Here is a 22284-nt window from a genome sequence, read left to right on the forward strand (position 1 = left end):
GAGCACAGTGTGACACAAAGGGGGGAAAATATCAGCAAAGATGGACGGCTGGCGACAAAGGCTTTGAGGAGAAAAGAGTGACAGCAGTGGGAAAAATAAGTCGAGGAAACAGCAAGGAGAACAAAGACAAAGACAGAGGGAAGGGCAAGACTGAAGGATAAAAAGAAATAAAAGTGCGCAAAAGCGAGTGGGAGGGAATCAGAGTGTGCTGCTGGTGATGCTGTGCATATGAATCACCAACTGCACAGACTGAAAATATGACAGATGATTATGTGCTACAAGAGGGACACTGGGTGGAGGATACAAAGGATATTAAAGACAGAAAGACAAGGGGATGAAACACAGTGGGTCACTTATTAAATCTTTAGTAATAATTAGAAGCTTCTGATCAAAAAGTGACAGCAGTGATCCTTCCATTCAAGTGCTGAACTCCACATTGCGTCTCTTTCCATCCCCCACGTTCAATCTGTCACTGTCTGACAATGCGGCTCTGACACTTGCCATAATAAGTTGGTACCACTCTGTCAGTCTTTGGCAGGTGTGTGCTAGGGCTGAAGGTACACTGTGAGAGAATAAATATCTTAGATGCAACCACTACGGCCCTCAGGCAGTATTTCATACTTCAGTGGCTTAGACAGCAGGCTAAGGTCTCCCCTAGATCTGCTGAGATCGGAAATTCTTCTGGAGAAAAAACAGTTTTATACCCAATTTGTTCCTCATTTAACTAATTTCTTCTACATTTAATTGAAAAAGGACAAACATGCAAGGACAAAGTTAATCCGAATTTTGTATTTGCTCAGACAAGACTTTAATTTAGCCTTTTTTTGAGTTGGAGCACAAGGACTTTTGCCTCAAGAGCAAAACACTGGTGACATAAAGAGCTTAGCTTTATGGCATGGCACCACTGATATTGTTGGTTTTTTTTAAATTTCAAAACTAAACAAAAGACTCATAAATTGACAGCTGTAAGATTTATTTGGATAATTCATCATTTTTATATAGTTAGGAGATATAGATTGCAAGAGTAGCACCGATGATAGTCATATTTTCTAGTCATCCCTCTGGCGGTAATAAACAACGTGACACGCTCAAACATGCACTGTCTTCACAAATAAGCTTATTTTTATCACATTTGTAGACATTCTGACTCCAAGCAAGGTCTCTCTGGAACACTGTGGCATTGAACTAACCACAACACTGATTGTTATTCAAACACTTCAACTTCATTTGCAATTTCCAGGCCTCTACAATACTTCTCAACACTGTTGTGTATTCGAGGGTCGCTACTCCTCAAAAAACAGTTCTACATCTCTGCAGGGCTGTTTGAAAACACGCCCCATTACCTACCCTAAAGTCTGCTCAGGAGCTTGATATGTAACATAGTAGGAAGTCTAAGGGCTGTCCACACATTGTTTTTAACTAGTTAGATTGCTACAAAATTTCTATATTACATTTTGGTTATATATTTTAAAGAAGTTCAGGTTTTAAACTCACTAAATGGAACAGCTCTATCACCTGCTGACCTAAATTGGTGACTGGAGTCTGCTTAAAAATGTGAAATTTTGGGACAAAACTCAATGTAATCTTTTCCCTATACACCTTTGTACAATCCCTGCCGTTTGTGGGTTAGCGTAAAGGGGTGAGGAACGCCTAACTTATTGTGATGTAAGGCTTTTTAGCCTTTAAACAGATTTTTCAGGAGAACACTCCAAACAACAGAGTTGCACTTTACCATTGTGTCTTAAAAAATAAGTACTGTGCAAGATAAATAAATGTTAATAAACATAAATGAGGCAGCACATTATACTGTCGCAACAAGGAAGTTCTGCGGCGCTTTAGTGACGAATTAAAAAACAAATGTAGAGGTCTGCTACAAGCCTTTAATATGTAGCTGCAAGTATGCATGGTCATCTGTCTTCTCGTGTGAGCACAGTGGCAATCTGCCCAGTGAGTACCTTGTCTCTCTCAAGCTGGGAGAGGCTCCAAACCCCATCACCCTCTTTGGGTTGAAGCAGGTATGGCTAATTGATGGTTAGGATGTAATTGACTATTTGTGCATTGCTTCATACAACAGATGTCGCACAGTAGGTGTTAAATAAATTAACACCTGTCTTTATGTCAGCTAACAACTAAAGCGCTGTTTACATATCGTTTCAGGAAGGAAACAACTGGCTCCTATAAACAGTCAAACAAAGTGCTTTAACGGTTAAAAACTAAAGCGGAACGCACCTAAAATGTCAGAAATATCGGTGTCTCCTGAAAGGAAGACATAAAAACTGTTTGCACTGGAAGATAAGCAGAACGTGGAAAATGATAAGTTTGTGAATGCAGTGTATGCAGAGCATCGTTCACACCAAACATAAAAAAGAAGAAGAAAAAAGATCAAGTCATTTAATGCCTGAAACAATCTTAAACAATCTAAATTTAATCATTGTTCTGAACAATCCCTCCAGCTGTTTTTACCAGAGCTGCAAAGGAAAACAAACAGATGAGCTTACTTACTCCTCGGTCTATTGAGATCCAGTCAAGAGAAAGAAAGGAGGAGAAAAGCAGCAATTAAGCACTTCTGCCAATAGACTGCTATGTGGCAGCGTGGGTGGCTCGAGGTGACACTGCAAACATGGCTTCAGGTAACATTGAATACTCAGCCGGTGTGCCACAGGTCAAAGGTGATGCAGCAGAATAAACTGATGTGGTTAATTGTTTATGAGGAAAACATTCGGGAAACAAACACTTTATTTCGGTGAACTAAAACAAGCTTTTGTCGTACAGAGTAAATGGTGGCTGCGTTTGAGTTTTTATGCTGTGTAACAGATTACACTAACTTTGTCAAATCATTTTATTTTATCAGCATTAAATAAACAAAAATCCAGCTTTTTGTTTTTTTTTTCTTTGCTTCCACATACGTAAATAAATTAACCACATTATTATGACTGGTAAAGTGCAGTGTTGGTTACTTTGTTCCTTTGCCGTTTTGTACTTTTGGTCACTTCTTATCCAGATTTTTTATGGGTGCAAAAAACAGGTGCCTGGTCTGGGTCTCTTTGTACCAATAAGAGGTCTTTTTGGACCCACCACAGACCTCTTCATACCTGCCACTGGTGTTTTCTTGCCCACCATGTGTAAAGGTGTCTTTGTACCCACTATCAGTGAACTTCTAACCGCCATAAGCATGTTTTTTTGTCCACGTCTCTGGATCTCTTCGTACCCACCACTGGTCTCTTCATACCCGTCACAGGTCTCTTTGGAAAAGGCTTCAGGTCTTTTTGTACATGCCTTGGGTTCTTTTCATAAACACAGTGAGTCTTTTTATACCAGCATGGGTCTCTCGTATTCGTAATGCGTTTTTTCATAACCGCCGTGGGTCTCTGATGCTTGCTACTAACCTTTTGAGCAAGAAATTTATTTGAATGTCTAACTCAAAAACTTCAACGCAACACAAACTTGTCATTTTGTTTGGGTCCCCAGAGGTCTGAAAAATATTTTATGCTATGAATCAACCTGAACTGATACATCACAGTACCAGTAAGGAGCAGAACTACTCCATGTTTTATTTCCACCCATGTCTTCATACTATTCCAATGTGTTGTAAGACCCAAAAACGCATTTGATTTTGCTTTTATTCTTTGCCATTTACCAGTAAATACTTCAGTACTTAACTTATGTTGTTGACATTGTTTAAGAAAAAAAAAAGAACTAATAATACTCTGAGTAATTTGTCTAAAATGGAAAGGATCCAGCTTAATGGCTGAAAGATTTTTAGATTACTCATACACACCATTAATTAATTAATTTGTTAAAAATGTTTTGGTGATTGAACCAAATTTCGATTGCAAGTTTAAACAGTGTGTGGGAGTGTTCAGCCTAAACTTCAAGCCTCTGTGTCAACAAGTCTACAGATTTTTGTGTCTTTAGTGCAGATTACAGCTGGTGCTGGAGCTTTTTACACAACTTGCCACAATACCAACACTGCAGCTGTAATCAACAGTATAAAGGAGCACGCTGTCACCAAAAAAGAAATCACATGTCCATTGTTGATAACAGCCTTTAAAGTAAAAAAGAAAAGCTCGTTGTGTTCTTTTTTAAATCATGGTTGGAAAAAAAATAAAAAGGCTATAAGTGCTGAAAAGTGACTTTATTTTTCCTGATTCAGTCACATGACATGGCTTATGCTGCTAAAGTATATTTTGCTGTTTGCTTTTTACCTTCCCTGCTTTTTCCTTTTATGAGACATGACATTTTTTTTTTGTCCCGCATAGTGTAGTTTCTAACTAACGGCCAAACTGGCAGAAACAAACCAGCATTTGTGAAGTTTTCCTGACGCGAGATCTGTGCAGAGCTTTATAATTGTTCATTTAGGGCAGATCAGATTGTTAAAGCGGTGTCTTATTTGTCTGGCATTGTATTTGGACAAAACAACTGAGTTACACTGTTTATTTAGGTTTCAAATAAAACCTTTCCAATTTAATTGGTCGATATTTAACCTCTTAGTTGAAGAAAAGAGTCAATAATTAAACTTTTAAATGTTTAAAACGCTCTTCTTCAAGGACTTTTGATTAAAATGTCAATAACCAGTTGATTTGAAAAGTGACACATGGTCAGGTTGGAGCTGTGTTTTATAACCATTTTTAAAATTAAACAAAGAAAAGCCCTACAGTGTTTTTTTAAGTGTGCCGTGTCCTTTTTATTATTACTTGTAAGCTGTTAGTAGAACTACAGACCATACAGTAAAGAGCTCCTAATGGAAGTGAAACAAGCCATTTAGGTACAAAAAGAAATTCAAATTAAAAGCCTAGCATTACTCAAAGAAAGGCATATCACGAGCTGCCTTCAATCCCAGAGTTTTAAAAACCATCTTACGTTGCAGAATAATGGAGATAATCGCTCTGGTATAATAACTGCATACACAACCGCAAGGGACAGAGTATTTGTTTGATTGACTTTACAAAACCAAATTTTAGCTCAATATCAGTAAAAAGTGACTCTGGTGTAGCCACTTTTTTGTTGATTAGCTGTGACTCCGATCGTCAACTGGGTTAACTCTAAAAGTTAATCGGTTGTAGACAACTTTCTGAGAGTTCAGAAAGTCAACTATGATTTTCCTGTTTTCAATTTTCACTTTTTGAGAGTTGTAGTAAAATGCACCCAGTGGTTGTTGAGACACTTTGCTAACAGACAGATAAGTTTGAGTCAAACCGTTAAAGCCAAGCTGATCTGTTAAGTATGTGTTTGGGATGACTCTCAGCTAGTAGCACAGCCAATTTTAGCTCAATATCTGTGAAAATGGCGGATTTGTAGCCATGTTTGTGTTTGCTGAAGTTGATTAGCTGTGGCCGCCTTCTTAAATGGGATCGACTCCAACAGTTGAACATGAACAACCAATGAGTCCAAACACCTGGTTGACGATTTACAGTAAATGTGGATTCAACAAAGAGGGCTAGAAAGGCAAATTATGAAATATTGAAACAAAAGAGAGAAGTTAAATCTTGAAATTTGTAAATTGTAGACTTGTGTAACTAATATTATCAAAGATAAAAAGTTGAAAATTTCATGTGATGGCTACAAAAGGGTAAAATGTGTAGTACAAATCAACAAGTACTATATACAGCTTTGAAAGTTATCATATAGAATAAAAATAAACTATTTTTTGTACGTTTTAGGAATTATTTAAATTGTGTAGGTGTGCAAAGATTTCTGGGTCGCAGTGTTTGTTTTGCAGAAATAAAACTTCCAACTATAGTCCACCACGAAGGTACGCTGCGTAATTTTTATTTAACGTGAGATTAAATCATGAAAGAAAACTCTAAAAATGTTCTGTTTATCTTTAGAAATTGCCAGTGAATTCTAAAATAAAAGGAAGTCTTTCATATGTAGGTGTGGACCAACTTAGCTCAAAATAATCATTTCACTCTTTGCTCCACAAAAGGTGCAAAAGAAATTGTGCTTAATGCTAAAACGTGTTGGGAAATCTACTTCGAGATAACTTGAAGTGATAATTAGAGTTCCCACATTAAAAGTGAAAATAGAAAAAAAAAAAATGAGCCAACAATCAGAAGCCTTGAGAGCAACTGTGAAACATCCATCGTCACGACACACGAGCTCCTTTTAACTCAAACCTCCAGCTTACACAATGAAGTCTATGTTACAGAGACTGAATATAATCTTTATTTCTAAAAAGGGAAATACAACCGGTGGAGATTAAAAGAAATCAAAATTAGATAGTGAAGAAACCATCGTGAAATAGATCAAAATTCAAATTTCCAAATGTTTTCCGACTCTAAACCACCATTTACAACATTTCTAACAATATGGAGGAACATTTATGTCTCCATATTTTGTGTGAGACTAAGTCTGAGCTCTTTTAGTTTTTGTTCAAAGGAAGGTTAATGCTGTAATTTAATTTTAGATAGAGTTCTGAAAGATGAAAAGTGTGGGAGCATAAATTATATTGACTTCCAAAAGGTTTGTGAATGACTTCTCTTTAATATGTAAAACTCCCCCCCCCCCCGTAGCCTAAAACGTAATTGCACAATTGACTCTCAAAGGCTTCAGCATGGACGAGTTGAGCTGCTCCTTCATTATTTCCCCATCAATTAAGCAGGTAAAGTCTAGAGTTAAATCCAAGTGTTGGATTTGCATTTGAAAGGTGTGGAGTTGTCCATAAAAGCACGAGCTGCACAAAGCCTTGAGCTCACAACACTTTACCAGCTGCTGCAAGGCAGTACTTACTGCTAACTATTAGACCTAGAATAACCCCTCAAAGTTATTTATTTATTTGAATCGTGAAAAGGCGACAATTTCCATGCGATATACCATGGATACACAATCCTATGTGGCCATGGTTTTAGAGCATTATATCCATAATGTCTGGATATCTCCAGGAATAAACACAGTTAAGGACTTTTTGGTAAATTATTTTTGTCCTATGTTTTAGAGGGGGAACAGATTATTTCAGACGGCTGAAATATTTGGTTCCCCCCTTGTAACTTTTGCAAAAAAAGAACAAATGTCTCCAAATTCACAGGACTTGTTGTCCATGATGAGAGGAATAAACACAGTTAAGGACTTTTTGGTAAATTATTTTTGTCCCATGTTTTAGAGGGGGAACCGATTATTTCAGACGTCTGAAATAATATTTGGTTCCCCCCTTGTAACTTTTGCAAAAAAAGAGAATTTTGTCATAGTGTCATAGTTTGCCATAGTGGCTGGTGGACAAAATTTTTAATTTCCACCCCTGGTTTAAACATTTAATGAATTGCTTGTTTCCCCATTAAAGTGAACACGCATACATGGCTAATATTATTGCGCCTTCTCTCTACTTTTTCTCTGCAATCCCAAAACTGCTTCAACAAGTTGGTGCCTGTGTCTTGCCTATTTGACATATGGAAAGTCTAGGAATCAACCAACCACTCTTCTGACTGTCTGACCACAGCCCACGCAGCACTTTAGCCTATAATGCTGCAGCCTTGAAGGTTAAACTAGCCACCGATAGCGTCTTAAAGGAAGTGGACAAAATGAGAAAACAGCTGAAATACCAAAAAAGCTTGGGTTAAATCAAATTTACCCTGAAAAAACAAACAAAAAATAAATAAATAAATAAATAAATAAATAAAAAAACGGGGAAACCCACATATATCTGACAGTAACAGTTTGTTTTGCAGATCACCAGAGGAAATATCCTACAATTTTGGTTGAATACTGTACATATAGTGTTGCACTCCTACACATGACTTTAAAGGTGAACCATGTATAAATAGTTATATTAACACTGGGTGGGTATAACAGAAGGCGGTGATTTTGCTCTGCAGCTGAGACAAAGTGGGAGTTCAAGCTAGACGGCATTTTATATAAAAAAATACCATAATAACCACTATTCTTATTCTTAAGTGTAACCCTATTTTCTATAAGTCGGTTTTATCATCTGACAATAATAAGTGAACAATTTTCAACGGGAACACTGACAGTCTTGTTTTCTGTTTCTCCAAGGTGAACATTTCATTAACGCATCAGTCTCTTTCAGGATGAGAGGCTCGGATGTGCTTTCTCTCTTCTAAATATCACCGTCTATTATAGGTGTTTTGGTTCAGGAGATCAGTGAAAGAAATCCATTTTAGTAATTTGCTGCATTTCACTTGGAAACCATTGTCCCTTCTCAAAATACACGTTAACTGGGTCAAACACATAAAAGTTTTGACTCCGTTTCTATGTGCAAAATGCTCAAGGGTAACAATCAAAGCCATTACAGCCAATCAACTTAAAAAAAAGAAATGAAGGTCTAAAAGGTCCAACAGTGAACAGAATGAAAAGTCTCTTTCTGATAATCTGAACACGGATTTGAATACTTGAACATGTATTGCAGAACAAATGTGCAATGTACATCTTTTCAGCTCTGACATAACTGATGAATGACACAAAATCTAGTTTAAAATGGGGAAAAAGAAAGCCCACCTTTTTTTAATTCTAGGGTTTTACGTATCATCAGCACAAGATAAAAACAACCTGGTCTAAATTTATTTAAATCTATCTTCAAGTGTACAAACCACACAACGGATTCCTTTCTGTCATTATTTATTGGACAAAACCAAAGCCAAAATAAAAAGCCCACGCCACGATTCAACTTGTAGAACCACCTTTATCAGGAATAACTTGGAGTAGTGGTTTTCTGTATGACTATCAGTTGTTTACGTGGTTATGTAGGAATTCTAGCACACCCTTTTTTTTTGGTTCTTCTTTTTGGATCATTGTCCTGTTTCATGACTATTTGGTCCAAGCTTCATCTGTTGGACAGGCGGCCTCACATCTGACCCTAGAATGCTTTGATCTACAGAGGAGTTTGTGGTCGACTCAATGGCAGCAAGGTGCCCGGGTCCTGTGGCTACAAAGCAATCCAAAATCATCCCTCCTCCACTACGGTGTTTGTCAGCTGGTGCTGATATGCTGCGTTTGGTTTTCACTAAACACAGAGTTGTGCATCCCGTGTAAATATCTCTACTTTGGTCTCACCCGTCCAAACGACATTGTTTCAAGGGGTCTTGTGTTTCATTTAAGTGCAATTTTACCAACATAAAGCTGTGCCGCCATGTTGCTTTTAGAAAGAAAAGGCTTTCGCCTGACTCTTCCGAACAAGCTGCACTTGCTAAGTCGTTTTCAAATTCTACCTCATAAACTTCAACCTTTAACCTGCTAACAAGCCCGTAGAGTCTGAGCTGGAGCTCAGTTTCCCTGAGCGTGGCACGGTCTGACTTTGGGGGCGAACTTGCCGTGATGTCCACTCCTGGAAAGACTGGCAACACTCTTAAATGTTTTCCACTTGTGAATAATCTTTCTCACTGAAGATAAATGGACTCTATCAAGTGCATTTGATTAGCAGTCACCTGGCTGCTACTTTCCCTTCTAAATCATATTGAAGCAGAAAGGGTGGACACCTCTCCCCATTTTGGCTTTGTTTTTAACAAATGATAACATGGTGGAATCCGTTTTTGTACACTTTTAGAGTTAGATTTAAATCATTTCAGAACTTTGTAAAGATCAGATCATTTGTATCATGCCCTGATATTTAAAACCCTAAAGTTAAAAGAGGGTGGAGTCTTTTTTTTTTCTTGACTGTATGTCTCTTTGTAGTAACTCAACAAGCAAATACTGAGGTTCCATCAAGAATAATTAAAGAAAAAAGACTACAGTTAACAAAATGTGTTTCAACATTCTTATGAATATGTGTTTTAACCAGGCATTGGAAATTAAAAATGCATTTTTTAAAACTAATTAGCTTGTAAAACATATTTGCGGATGGTGGATCCAACATGAAGTGGAATAATTCTATTTTTAGTTTAAGATTTTTGTCAAACACTGCAAGTGTTGTCACACTGGGAAGTTGGGAAGACTTCTTAAGCAACTTCCAACATCGTCAGAACAAAATGTGTCATTTTAGAGCATCATCTGAAAGAGAATTATTAAGGTGACAATAACACTTTCACTGGAGGCCTTACAGTTGCCGAACTGGATCATATTAGATTTGATTAGATAAGATAAACTCAACTGATGTCTCTGGGAGGCCTAGGCTGCCACAGCAGGAGACACAAATGAGAAACAGCATGAAAAATAAATATGAGATAAACATCGTCTCACAGAGGGATGGTAATTTTCATAAACTGAGACACTTTGCTGTCTCCTGTTTTTTCTTCCTCGCGCTCGATTCTTTCCAATGTTTGTTTTTTAAAAAAAAATATTAAAGACTTCGTTTTCTTTTTCCTATTTAACCACTATCACTGTTCAGTTTTGCAGGTTTTGGATAAATCCATTTAGTGAATTAAATTACTCTTTTTAGGAATGTTAGTACATGTGCTTACAGGGGGTTTCACCATTTTTAAAAACAATTACACAAAACAAAACGGCAAAGAAACGACAAAATAAATACATTGTTGAAAAAAAAAATGTGTTGTTATCCAAGAGTGTGATGACATTGAGGGAGTCACCAACAGGTCTCAAAACGTTTGTCAGGGGTTCCTAATTTCGAGTTGCAGAGGCTCGCAGTTTCGTCACCTAAATTTTGAACCTGGTCTAAAGGTTTATGCAACAAGTTTTTTGTCCTGGAAGGACTGGACATATTTTAGATGTTCCTCTGATTTTAAACACCTGATCTGAATGATTGAGCGAATAACAGACTTCTGCAGAACTTGAAGACCTGCTGAAGAACAGGGAAACAACTAAAACATGCAGGATAATTGCCCTCCAGGACCAGGATTGGAGACCACTGGATTAGCATCTAAGAAAACAATCAGATATGTGTTGTAACATCAATATCACTTCTAAAATTTGGATGTTCTGCTCTATTTCGTCCTAAACTTTCTAAAATATGGAAAACACCAGTAATGTGGTATCTAAATGAAAGAAACAAGACAATAAAAACATTTATTTTTTTCACGGAACCAATTCATAAAGTTTGGCAAAGCTCTCCAGGATAAACGGTAAATGTTGGTTTGTTCAAACAGTACATTTTTTGCTTCTTCAGATGGCCCCCCCTGCTGTGGACTGGGCAGAATCTGCACGTTTGTTCAGCTGCTTACAGGAAGAGCTCAGCATCCTGACAGACAAAGGGTGTGCTGAATCACAATTGTGAGAGGGAGGGAGGCAGTGATTCAGCAGGAAAATAAGCTGTCTGTGCTCCTCAGCAGGGCTTCTGGGAAACATTACGAAGGCCACAGTTTCTAAACCCGATTAACATCTCTTCTTTTAGCTCGGCTTCGGTCTACAAAACAAAGACAAACATCCTTAGTATCTCCTCCGAGTTCCGCAAAGTTTACCGCCAACAACTCCAGTTCACCCGTCTTCCGGTTACTGAAGAAAATGTTGCAGTGGATTTCTAGATTTTTATTTTCTTAAACTGAAAAAGGTTTTTGCATGTTAGCGCTATGAACTGAACAAAAACAGTGGAACTGGAAGGTTGAAAACCAAAACAAGCTGAACAATAGTAACTATCATCTTTGATCGCTTGTGACTTTCATAAAGCAAATGAATTGAATCTTTCCGTCCACCGTGTCGACCAAATATCACTTCCTGAACCTCATTCTCATTATTTAAAACTACGAATGTGCCAAAGTGACCGTTCAAAATGGACCAACATGACCAGTGAGTGCAGCACAGACTGCTATTTCATCAACATTCCAGTTATCATTAAATGGAATTGTTTTCACTTTTACTATTACTTATTTGCCAGTTTTCTAGACCTAAAAACATTATTGCCTGCCTTTTCGCCTCTTTTCTTGGCTTCAGTAAGACGAGACATTTCATGACTTGCAAGACACGTATAGTTAATCACAGCTGCAGAGTTGGCAACTTCGTCGATACATTTAATGCCTATTTTTCCTTTTCTTTTCTTTTTTTTTTAAAGCACTCAGCAATAAACCCAGGGAGGTCTCTGTTCAGCTGCAGGGACACGTCTCTCCACTATTACTTGAGTGAGTTAGCAGTAGACAGAAGCAGCGGCACCATATGTGAGCTGCTCCATACAGTATCTGCGCTGAGGTCCCTGTGGTCTTTTACTTTAAAGGAGAATGTGTGTGTGTGTGAAAGAAAGAAATACTGTTTTCAACTTTCTCTGAGTGATCATTCAACATCTAAACACAGCCAAACATGAAGGCACAGATGCCATCCTTAACGGACAGCATGAGGACATTTTATTTTATTAGAATTAATTTGATTCTATTAAATATAATGGCTAATACTCACAAGATTTTGTGCTGTCGCTTAAGGGTATTATTTAACCAAAACATCTATATTGTTGGCTATAATTCTTGTAAGTTTTTTCTCTCCTTCTAATAAAACTGGTCATACTTGGAAAGAGTTAATGCAAAGTGCTTACAGTGTTTTTTCTTTATATTTCTAATAATTATTTGATGTCAGCAGATAGCAGATGGCTTACTATTTTAAGAGCCCAATGTTGTTGTCAAAAATCATTCTCAGATGGACAGTATTAGTGTCTCACTGTTATGAAATCATCTTCATAAATCTGGTGTACAGGGCTCCTCATTATGGAAGCCAAGCAAGGGCAGGCTTTATAAATATATTTTTATGCTATTTCAGAATAATGAGTTGTTTACTTGAGATAAGTTATTTATCTCACAGTCTCGAAAAAACAAAGCATGTTTTCTTGAGATGACTGCTTAATATAAGTACAAAACCATTTTAGTAGGTACTACTTGTTAGTACTGGGTTGGTCCCCTTTTTTGCCTTCAGAACTGCCTTAATTCTTCATGGCATACATTCAACAAGGTGCTGGAAACATTCCTCGTAGACTACGGTCCATATTGACATGATAGCGCCACACAGTTGCGACAGAGATGTCAGCTGCACATCCATGAAGTGAAGCTCCCATTTCATCCCATCCCTGTGGTGCTCGACTGGATTGAGGTCTGGTGACTGTGGAGACCGTCGGGAGTCCAGTGAATCGAGACTCATCAGACCAGACAAGGTTTTTCCTAAATCTTATTTTCCATTTTTGGTGAGCCTAGTGTGAATCGCAGCATCAGTTTCCTGTTCTTAGCTGACAGGAGTAGCACCTGGTGTGGTCTTCTGCTGCTGTAGCCCATTTTGCTTCAAAGTTGGATGTATTTTCGTCCACACAACTGCCGCTCACTGGATATTTTCTCTTTTGCGGACCATTCTCTGTAAACCCTCGAGATGGTTGTGTGTGAAAATCCCAGTGGATCAGCACTTTCTGAAATAGACCAGTTCATCTGACACCAATAACCGTGTCACGTTCAAAGTCATGTAAATACCCTTTCTTCTCCATTCTGATGCTCAAGTTTGAACTTCAGCAAGTCGTCTTCACCTCGTCTAAATGCCTCAATGTATTGAGTTGGTGCCACGTGATTGGCTGATGAGCTACTTGTGTTCACAAGCAATTAAACAGGTGTTTCTAATAAGGTGGCTGGTTAGTGTACACAACTACTCCAGCCTATAAATATTATTTTCTCTTGTGATAAATACAAATTATATCAAATGTAGAACAGTCAACTTGTGATCTTGAGAATTCTCATCAAAATTATTAGCAAAAACGGCCATTCTTGGCTTTCGCATCTCATTTCCTTGCTGCTCTCAGCAACAATTTCAAACCTATTCGAAAGTTCTCGGCTCTACACGGAGCCTTCCTTTCTTCCCCAAAAGAAGCTGTTGCTCTGTTGAGGCCATGCGACGTTCCGCAGACAGTAGAAGTGTCACTTGTGCTCTGTTATCCTTCTCTCTTCTCTGTCAAAGCTGAACTGCAGTGGCAGGCGTGACTCACTGAAGTGCTGTACTTTTTTATGACATGAGAGCAGAGGCTGAGTCAATCTGACCTGACAGTCTTGCATAAATCACGGCCCTTCCATTTAGGTTGCTTTGAGAAGTGTCAACAAATCCATGGGAGAAATACGAGTCTGCTGTAGGTAGGGACTCCGCCTCTGAGAACTCATTATGGGGTGTATTCCTTCATGCTGAGTCGGGCTGTGTTGACTGAATTGCCGAGCTTATTTCTGATTCTCCACATCTTAAAGGCCCGACTTGTGATACGGGAACATCAGCAGCATAAAGACTTATCCAGGGGAAATTCGACTATTTTCAATGAGTGATTTTTTTTTTTTTTAGCGGGGGTGGACTTAAATAACCTAAATGTAAGGTAATATAAAACAAGGGCGACTGGAGGCTTGAAGAAAGGTGCTTGGAAGTAAGCAATAAAGGCCATTAAATGATAATGAACCAAGAACAAGCCCTCTCTGTAGCTTTTATTCATTTTGTTTATGGTCTTTAGAGAAACTGATGAGAAGGCAATGTGGAAAGTGCTACTACACAGCATTTAGCATCTGATCTTGCCGTTAATCATTCCACTTGAAAGTGCTCAAGAACGAAAGGCTATTTTTTCCCCTCTCACTTTGAAAACAAAGTAATCATTTGAGGGTTCTTTCTGAAAAATAAAAAACAGGCCATCTAGACCCAGTTTGCAGAAGGTATTCATATGACAAGGCAAAATCAGTACTCAGGAAAAAAGTCAAGAAAACACATCTTACCTGACAATCTGAAAAGTGGAATGCAGATTATAGAAATGATCATAACCAAATATTCATTCATTTTATTATAATGCACAGCAAAAGGGATAATTAGTAACCTAGGTTTCCTTTCATGCCAGAGTTTTAGTGTAAGATCATCTTTTGTTGAGAAATGACAGAGTTATGGTCGTTTTGGTTAAACCTAGAAAATAACACAATGCACAATCTTACACAATAATGAAAAATCTCATGCAAGCTGTAAGGGCTTGGAGTACGCGTTGTGAATGCCTCTCGGCTACAACCACACCGAATTGTAGCTCAATATCTGTAAAATACTGACAGTTACAGCCATTTTAGTTTTGGCTAATGTCGATTGGCAGTGGCTGCCATCTTGAATTAGGGCAACTCCTGAAAGTTGAAGACGTACATCCAATTTTTACTTGGTGAGAATTCCATTGAAATCTGTGGACTGGTTCATTATATATTTTGCTAACAGACAGAGTTGATTCCAACAGTTAGCGGCAAAGCTTTGAGCACAAATCTTGTGCGATCGGTTAGTGTTCAAAGTATGAGCTGGGAATGACTCTCAGCTACTACCACACCAAATTTTAACTCAATATAAACTTGACTGTTATTGCCATTTTTGTGTTTTTAAAGGTTGATTAACTATAGCATCCATCTCAAATCCTCCAATCTGTCCAAAAGTCCTAATAATTAAAATCTTTTCAGTGAATTGACTGACAAATAAACACTCACACACAGACAGGCAAGAACATCATCTCCTGTTATGCGACTTCAGGTAGAGGGCAATAAAAATATTGCATTTCAACAAAGCAAACTTCAGGTTCCGTCACACACCTCTTTGTAACATTTGCTGCCGCTGAAAAAAAGAAACAATGTTCGGATCCGATAACCGGCAGATCTGGAAAGGTTTCAACTAATGATCGAGAAACTAGAAAGGGAAAGTGTGTGATTTGTTCCACTTTCAAAGCGGAGCTGTAGCTCTTCTACTGTGCCACTCTTTGGCACAGGAGGGAGAGCTATAGAAAGCTCTCGGTTTATGTGTCTGTCAATGTCATATCTTTTCAGGATCACGGTTCAAGGCAAACAGCAAGGATAAAGGGGGACAGGGAGGGGAACTGGTGTACAGCTGAGAGAGGGCTGGTAGGTCAAAGCAACTTCTGCAAAGCTGATATTGGTGGATTTTGGGGGGTATTTATTTGACGAATGATTACAGCTGTAGATCCTAATTCAAGAATATAATGTGATGATGCCACATTTAACAGAAGTGCCTAAAAATAATCATATTTAGTTCTATTTAATTTAATTTATCGTGTCATTTCACAACAACAGTCACTAGAGTGAAAAAAAGGTGCCGACTGACTGATAAGTTTTTTAGCATTTAAGACCCCGACTACACTACTGTTAATATGTCTTTCAACAGTAAATTTTTCTTCATTTAAAAAAAAAAAAAAAATCTCTGTTCACACGAACAAAAAATGCTGCATTACCAGTGCTTTGCCAGTAGGTGGCAAGAACGTCAACATTGACAACATATCCAAATATAAACGAAAAACATTCATAGTTTGGCTAAAGTTTCTTCCAAAACCACTGCAACAGTTTTTTTAAAATCTATTTAGTATTTCCTTTCAATATTTAGGCTTTTCAACACGTTAGAAATTTAACGGTGACAAAGCAAAACAAATGTAGATGTAAAAGAAAATGAAATGAAATATGAAAATGTGGACTGAGTGTTAAATGTAAAGGATCGCAATCTGTTAACGCAATCTGATGACTCTGCAACTACTACCACACCGACATTTAACTCAGTAATATAAATTGACGGAGTTATAGCCATTTTTATCTTTGATAAGGTTGCAGCCATCTTGAATCGGATTGTTTCCAAAAGGTAATCAGTTGTAGATGTACAGGGTCGGCCATTTATATGGATACACTTTAATAAAATGGGAATGGTTGGTGATATTAACTTCCTGTTTGTGGCACATTACTATATGGGAGGGGGAAACCTTTTCAAGATGGGTGGTGACCATGGTGGACAATTTGAAGTCAGCCATTTTGGATCCAACTTTTGTTTTTCCAATGGGAAGAGGGTCATGTGACACATCAAACTTATTGGGAATTTCACAAGAAAAACAATGGTGTGCTTGGTTTTAACGTAACTTGACTCTTTCATGAGTTATTTACAAGTTTCTCACCACTTATAAAATGTGTTCTTCAAAATGGCCACCATGATCACCCCCCATCTTGAAAAGTTTCCCCCCTCCCATATAGTAATGTGCCACAAACAGGAAGTTAATATCACCAACCATTCCCATTTTATTAAGGTGTATCCATATAAATGGCCCACCCTGTACATCCAATAATTACTTTCTGAGAGTTTCAATAAAATCTGTCCAGTGGTCCATGAATATTTTGCAAGACAGAAACCTAAATTCACACACGCTCACACATGCAGGCACAGAGAATTAATGCCCACCTTTCGAGGCTGCCGGCAATAAAAATACCTCTAATCACTACAAAACAGGGTCAGCGGACTTCCTGATACTCACAAGGATCTCGGGGATCTCAAAGTATACCATAAGTCATGTTCATCTACTTGCCTTCTGTATCAAGTTCACTGCTTCAGAGAAGTTTCACTCACTGCTGTAGTCAGACTGTACTTTTTATTTAACAGGATATTGCCCTAATCTGTTCTCCTTCCACCCACCTGCAGATAAAAGTACACTACTGGTAGGAAGAGCTGCAGCAGAAGTCATACAGGGACTGGATTCCTCATTTACAAATTTAACCAGAAAAGGTTTTCACATATCTTTGTGACGTTGAGAACGGCAGTCATAAATTCTGAAGCAGAGTTCTTACTGATAGTATTAAAAGAAAGACTGTTGATATAAATATACATTTGGATCAGATATTACTATATTACTGCCCAACCCTATTGGGAAACTCTCTTCACTCTATAGGTTCACTTATTAGTTCATAAAACCAAACCAACTTGCAAGTAAAATTTTCTATTGCTATCCAGTACTGTCAACAATATATAACCAAAAGAGTAGAATTTTCATGCATTTCTTTTTCTTATGAGCAACAACTGCACATTTTTCTGCCTTCTAAATTGCAAACTAAGCACACAGTCACATATGGGTATGGGGAAACCATTGATTCCGAAGTTGCCTGAAAATGTATTTGCAGAGCAGATAGCATTGTGCGCATCTCAGATAATTTTCTTTTAAAACTGCAACCACCCACAGGCTTCTAAAACTCCAGCTGGCAAGCAATCCTGAGGAGAACAGATTCTCCCCCAGCAGGGGCCACAGGGATGCAGCGGGAAAGAGTAAAAGAAGCTCATTCTGTTGATTAAATTTAGTTGATTTAGCTGCTTGGCTTCTCCAGGGTGACTTGGAGCGTACACATTATCAGCTTTTAAATGGCACGTCTTTACTGAGATGCTTCCCTTTTGTTACAGATGGTACTTTTTGTTGTTTTTTCATGTACAGATGCACAAAGTAAGAAAGTACGCTTCTGGTCGGCCTGCCGATTTTATGGTGTCCCTTTTTTTAGACTGGTTTACATTTTACACTTCTTCTTGTCAGCTTTATTAGTACACCAAAGTCAGTGATGTAGAATTAGCACAATGAATAAATATGACAAAAACAGATAAAAGAAAATACACAATGATTACCAATTCTCACCAATAGCTACAAGTTTAATAGTTCTTTAAGCTAAGTTTCTTAAATACGATTAAATTTTATTTAATCATTGTGTCTCTATGTTTTTTTTTAGATTAGGAAAGGGTCAAATCTCTTCCAGTGGCAGGTCTCAGATTCTACCAAATGTTTTTAATTACATTAGGTTATGAACTCATTGCTGGCCAATTTCAATCTTGATGTTAGATGGATGGATGAATGACGAACCACCCATCCATCCATTCATCCAAAGTTTGAGTTTGGTTGATTGGCTGGTTGGTTGGATGGACATATAGATCAATTAATACAACAATGTTTACTTGGCTGGTTGGCTGAATATTTGGTTTGTTGGTTGGCTGGATTGATAAATGGTTGAATTGATTGGGTAGATGGATGAAAAGACAAATTAATCAATCAATATAACAATGTTTGGTTTGCTGGCTGGTTGAATGTTTGATTGGCTGGTTAGATGGTTGGATGACTATTTGGTTGGTTTTTTTGGTTGGATGGGCAGATTAATCAATCAATCAGTATAACAATGTTTGATTGGCTGCTTAGCTGTTTGGTTGGAAGTACCTCTCTTGGCTTGTTAAGTCATTTGTAGACTAAAACGTCTGGTTCAGATCATTTCAGGCCAGCCTAAAGTTCTTTAGATGTCTATTTTCCTTAGGAAAATCTCTGCATTTTTGTGTTTGTGTATTTTTTGTGTGAGGCTGCCAAAATCTTTTTTTGTGTGTGTACAACTGCTCATTTTGAACCAACCTTTGCCAAAACATATTAAAAAGTATTATTTAAAGAAAGTCAGTACTTACTCATATACTTGCAGCTTGTAGCACTGGCCACTCAAAAACAGAAACTCCCAATCTGTTCCATAGTCGATGTCCAACTTCTTCTGCAGGTCACTGAGGAAACAGAAAAAGCACAAAATGGATCAGGGATTCACTTGGAACTTGAACCTTCAACTTTACTCATTTTTAAATGCATCTAAGGCACAACGCTTAACAAAATGTCTGAAAATTTTTGCAGAAAATAAAGCATTTATTTTAGAGAGATATTTAAAAAAACTATAAGCCTAAGCTGTATAGTGTTAACACAAAATGAACAGCACAACAGAGCACACACACTCTTTAATATGTTAAAGACTGTTTTAGTAACTTCTGGGCAACTCAAAGCAGCTCTGACAGCATAGCTTTATTTTCTTGCCTCTTTCGGCGACAAGGAAAATAAAGCGAATTCTTGGATAGTGTGTTGATGAGGTGGCCCTTTAAAGCGCATTTCTATGCTGCGTCTTCAATTATCTGAGCTGGTGAAGGCTGGTCTTACTCACTAATGGCAGATAAGGCAAGTGAGCCCTATCTCTAACGGTGCACAAGAGCTCATTTCCATATTTATAACCCACAACTGCGAATGGGGTTAACAAATGTTTAGGGAGAGCGACTGTTCCGCTTGAGGTTGATAAGGCAGGGTGGTGTTGGGGGATGAATTGGGGTTAGAAAAGCAATGCAGGTTGCGTAACCATGTGTGCATGCATTCTTACTAAGACCAGAGGTCATGACATTCTTGCCCCCTAGTCATTTTTTTGTGTAAATTGTCTTTGCAACGCAAGCTGAATGAATTCAGAGTGATAGCCCCAATTTATACCACTAAAAAAAGGTATAAATGCACTTACAAGCTAATATTCACCTAATCATTAAGGACGAGGCCTAACTACAGCAATGAAAGGAAAACTACAACTAATAATTAGGAGCATATAGCATTGATTTATTTGATCAAATGGGATTTAAGCAAGGTTGGCAAAAAAGAATTTCTGTAAATAAGGTTTTTTATTTCACCTCATGTAGGAATTTGTTTATGTGAGAAAAAAGCTTGACCTTTTGGTAACTGCCATCTATGTACTTGGCACTTCCTTCTCCTTTTACTGTAACAAAGGATTTGCAAGCCCAAAGGGCCACAGAAGTTAGTCAGCAGCCATTGTTGGCTGGCTCGCAGCTGTGTGAAAACGTCAGAGCAGGAGGATATACCAGAAATAATGTCATTTGGGTGAATTTTGGTATGTTTAAGACATTGATGGTATTGCCACTTAACAGGCACGGCGTGGATACTTCACCTTTTTAGTCAGAATTATTGCTTTCAGTTTGGTGTAAGATCCTTTTCCCCCCTCCACACGATGACAAAACCTAGTAATTAAAAAAAAAATGGGGAGTTGTGCAGTTGGGGGGTTAAGATTGCCTGATGTAGCTCTTGTCTTTGGTTTCAACTCATGTTTTTTTGTTGTTGATGTTGTTTTCATATTTTATTGTTTGTGATGTGAAAAGTCGTCATCTCTTCTGGGCTCAAGCTAACTTTTGATCAATCATCATTTAAACTATATGTAGTGCTTTCTTCAGTGCTATGTATATGTTGTTAACTGTATGGATTTAGTTAAGTCATCTATTTCTGTTGTAATCAAACTATGGCTTGATGTAGAGATAGTCAAACTATCTCTATTTATTTATCTACCTAATCAATCTAGTTGTTAAGAGGTCACTTTTCTGAATTAAAACTGAATAATTAATGAGAATTCCTCACCGATTTCAGGCACGACTGCTTTTAAAACAGCAACAAATACTTTGAGATACCTCACACCTAAGCTGGCACTCCTTTGCTCTAAGTGTATTGCAATGAAGCTTACCCAGCAGAGCACAGTAGGCAGCCAATAGGGTTTGTTTTTCTTCATTAAAATTAGCCTTAGGTATCACACAGTACAAATTCATTACGGTGCAGCTTTCCACACCACTGTAGCACAGAAGGATGGAGTCTATTTTCGGTCCTGGTAAGATATCATGACATCCTGCTTACAGTAGCTAAGTGGGAAGCAAATGCATCATCTGCACAAAGTGCACAGTGTTCGAGGTTTAACCACAAACGTGACAACAGAAGCCAAGGTCTTCCTCTCATTCTTTATTTTCCCTTCACCTTATTTCCATGTTGACTGTCTCGTAGGCTTCTTCCACCTTCCTCAGACTGGTAGCCTCCCACTCGGCAGCTAGACAAAACAAAAGGTCAGACGCATTAACAATGCAGAGTTGCTGCGGTGCAACAGACGCGTGCTGCCAAACAGCAGTCTCTTAATATGGACTTTTCTAAGGGACGGTGAGAAAAATGAAGCTGCTCATGAACACGAACCGCCATTTTCAGGTGTGTTAAGTGCAGACTGGCAGGCTTATTAGCCTCTTCACACTGAAAATTGTGTTAACTGAGACAGAGAGAAACAAAGTCAAAGGGAGTGTGGGTGCAACACAGGTGCAGCAATTACTGTATATTTGTTACATATAACTTTGTCACTTTCACATGTACGTACATTACATGCATTTATCTGGTGATTATCCAAAGCAATTTATAGGTAAAGAACACCATAGGGGGCTGGGGGGAAATGTGAGGGCTTAGCATTTTGCCCAAGATTGCTTGTGTATGTAAATGTATAAGGGGAAGTTGGGAATTTTGCTAAAATAACAGACATTCAATAAAATCAAGTAAATATCAATGTGACAAGAAAGAGAAAGAATATTTCCTTGCATTTTGACATGCAAAGTGTGTCTAACAAAACTCAACTTTATTTGTGTTGAACATCTCATGCAGAAAGTGTGAACTAAAATGTGCCTAAAAACAAAAAGTAGAGATCATAAAAACATCATGAAATTAATAAGTAGCATTCTTTGAAGGAAAACATCACCTGCTGCCGACAGCAGTGGGTGATGTGGACAGAAATGCCTGATGTATAATTTGGATATGTACCAAGAAGCGCTGTGGGAGTAAGAGGAGTTTGTTTGCAAAAGATCTGACAAAAGTTAGAGTGTTTGACATAATCAACTGGCAGCTGTAGGTCCAAAGATCAGAAAACTTCAACTGTGATTACAGGTGCTGGTCATAAAATTAGAATATCATGAAAAAGTAGATTGATTTCAGTAATTCCATTTAAAAAGTGAAACTTGTATATTATATTCATACATTACATACAAACTCATATATTTCAAATGTTTATTTCGTCTAATTTTGATGATTACAAATGACAACAAATGAAA

The 22284-nt window shown here is 37.9% G+C and overlaps 1 protein-coding gene across 1 annotated transcript in view; it reads right to left on the reverse strand.

Annotated features, from left to right (window-relative positions):
* Positions 1–22284, reverse strand: part of LOC108234858 (glucosidase 2 subunit beta) — a 157359-nt gene that overhangs the window by 31416 nt on the left and 103659 nt on the right. The window contains exons 11-12 of the mRNA XM_017414403.3: positions 21179–21248; positions 19036–19125 (exon numbers count right to left, since the gene is read on the reverse strand). Coding sequence (XP_017269892.1) covers positions 19036–19125; positions 21179–21248 — 160 coding nt within the window. The remainder of the gene's footprint in view (positions 1–19035; positions 19126–21178; positions 21249–22284) is intronic.

This window comes from Kryptolebias marmoratus, linkage group LG7, assembly GCF_001649575.2.
Source record: "Kryptolebias marmoratus isolate JLee-2015 linkage group LG7, ASM164957v2, whole genome shotgun sequence".
Classification (NCBI taxonomy): domain Eukaryota; kingdom Metazoa; phylum Chordata; class Actinopteri; order Cyprinodontiformes; family Rivulidae; genus Kryptolebias; species Kryptolebias marmoratus.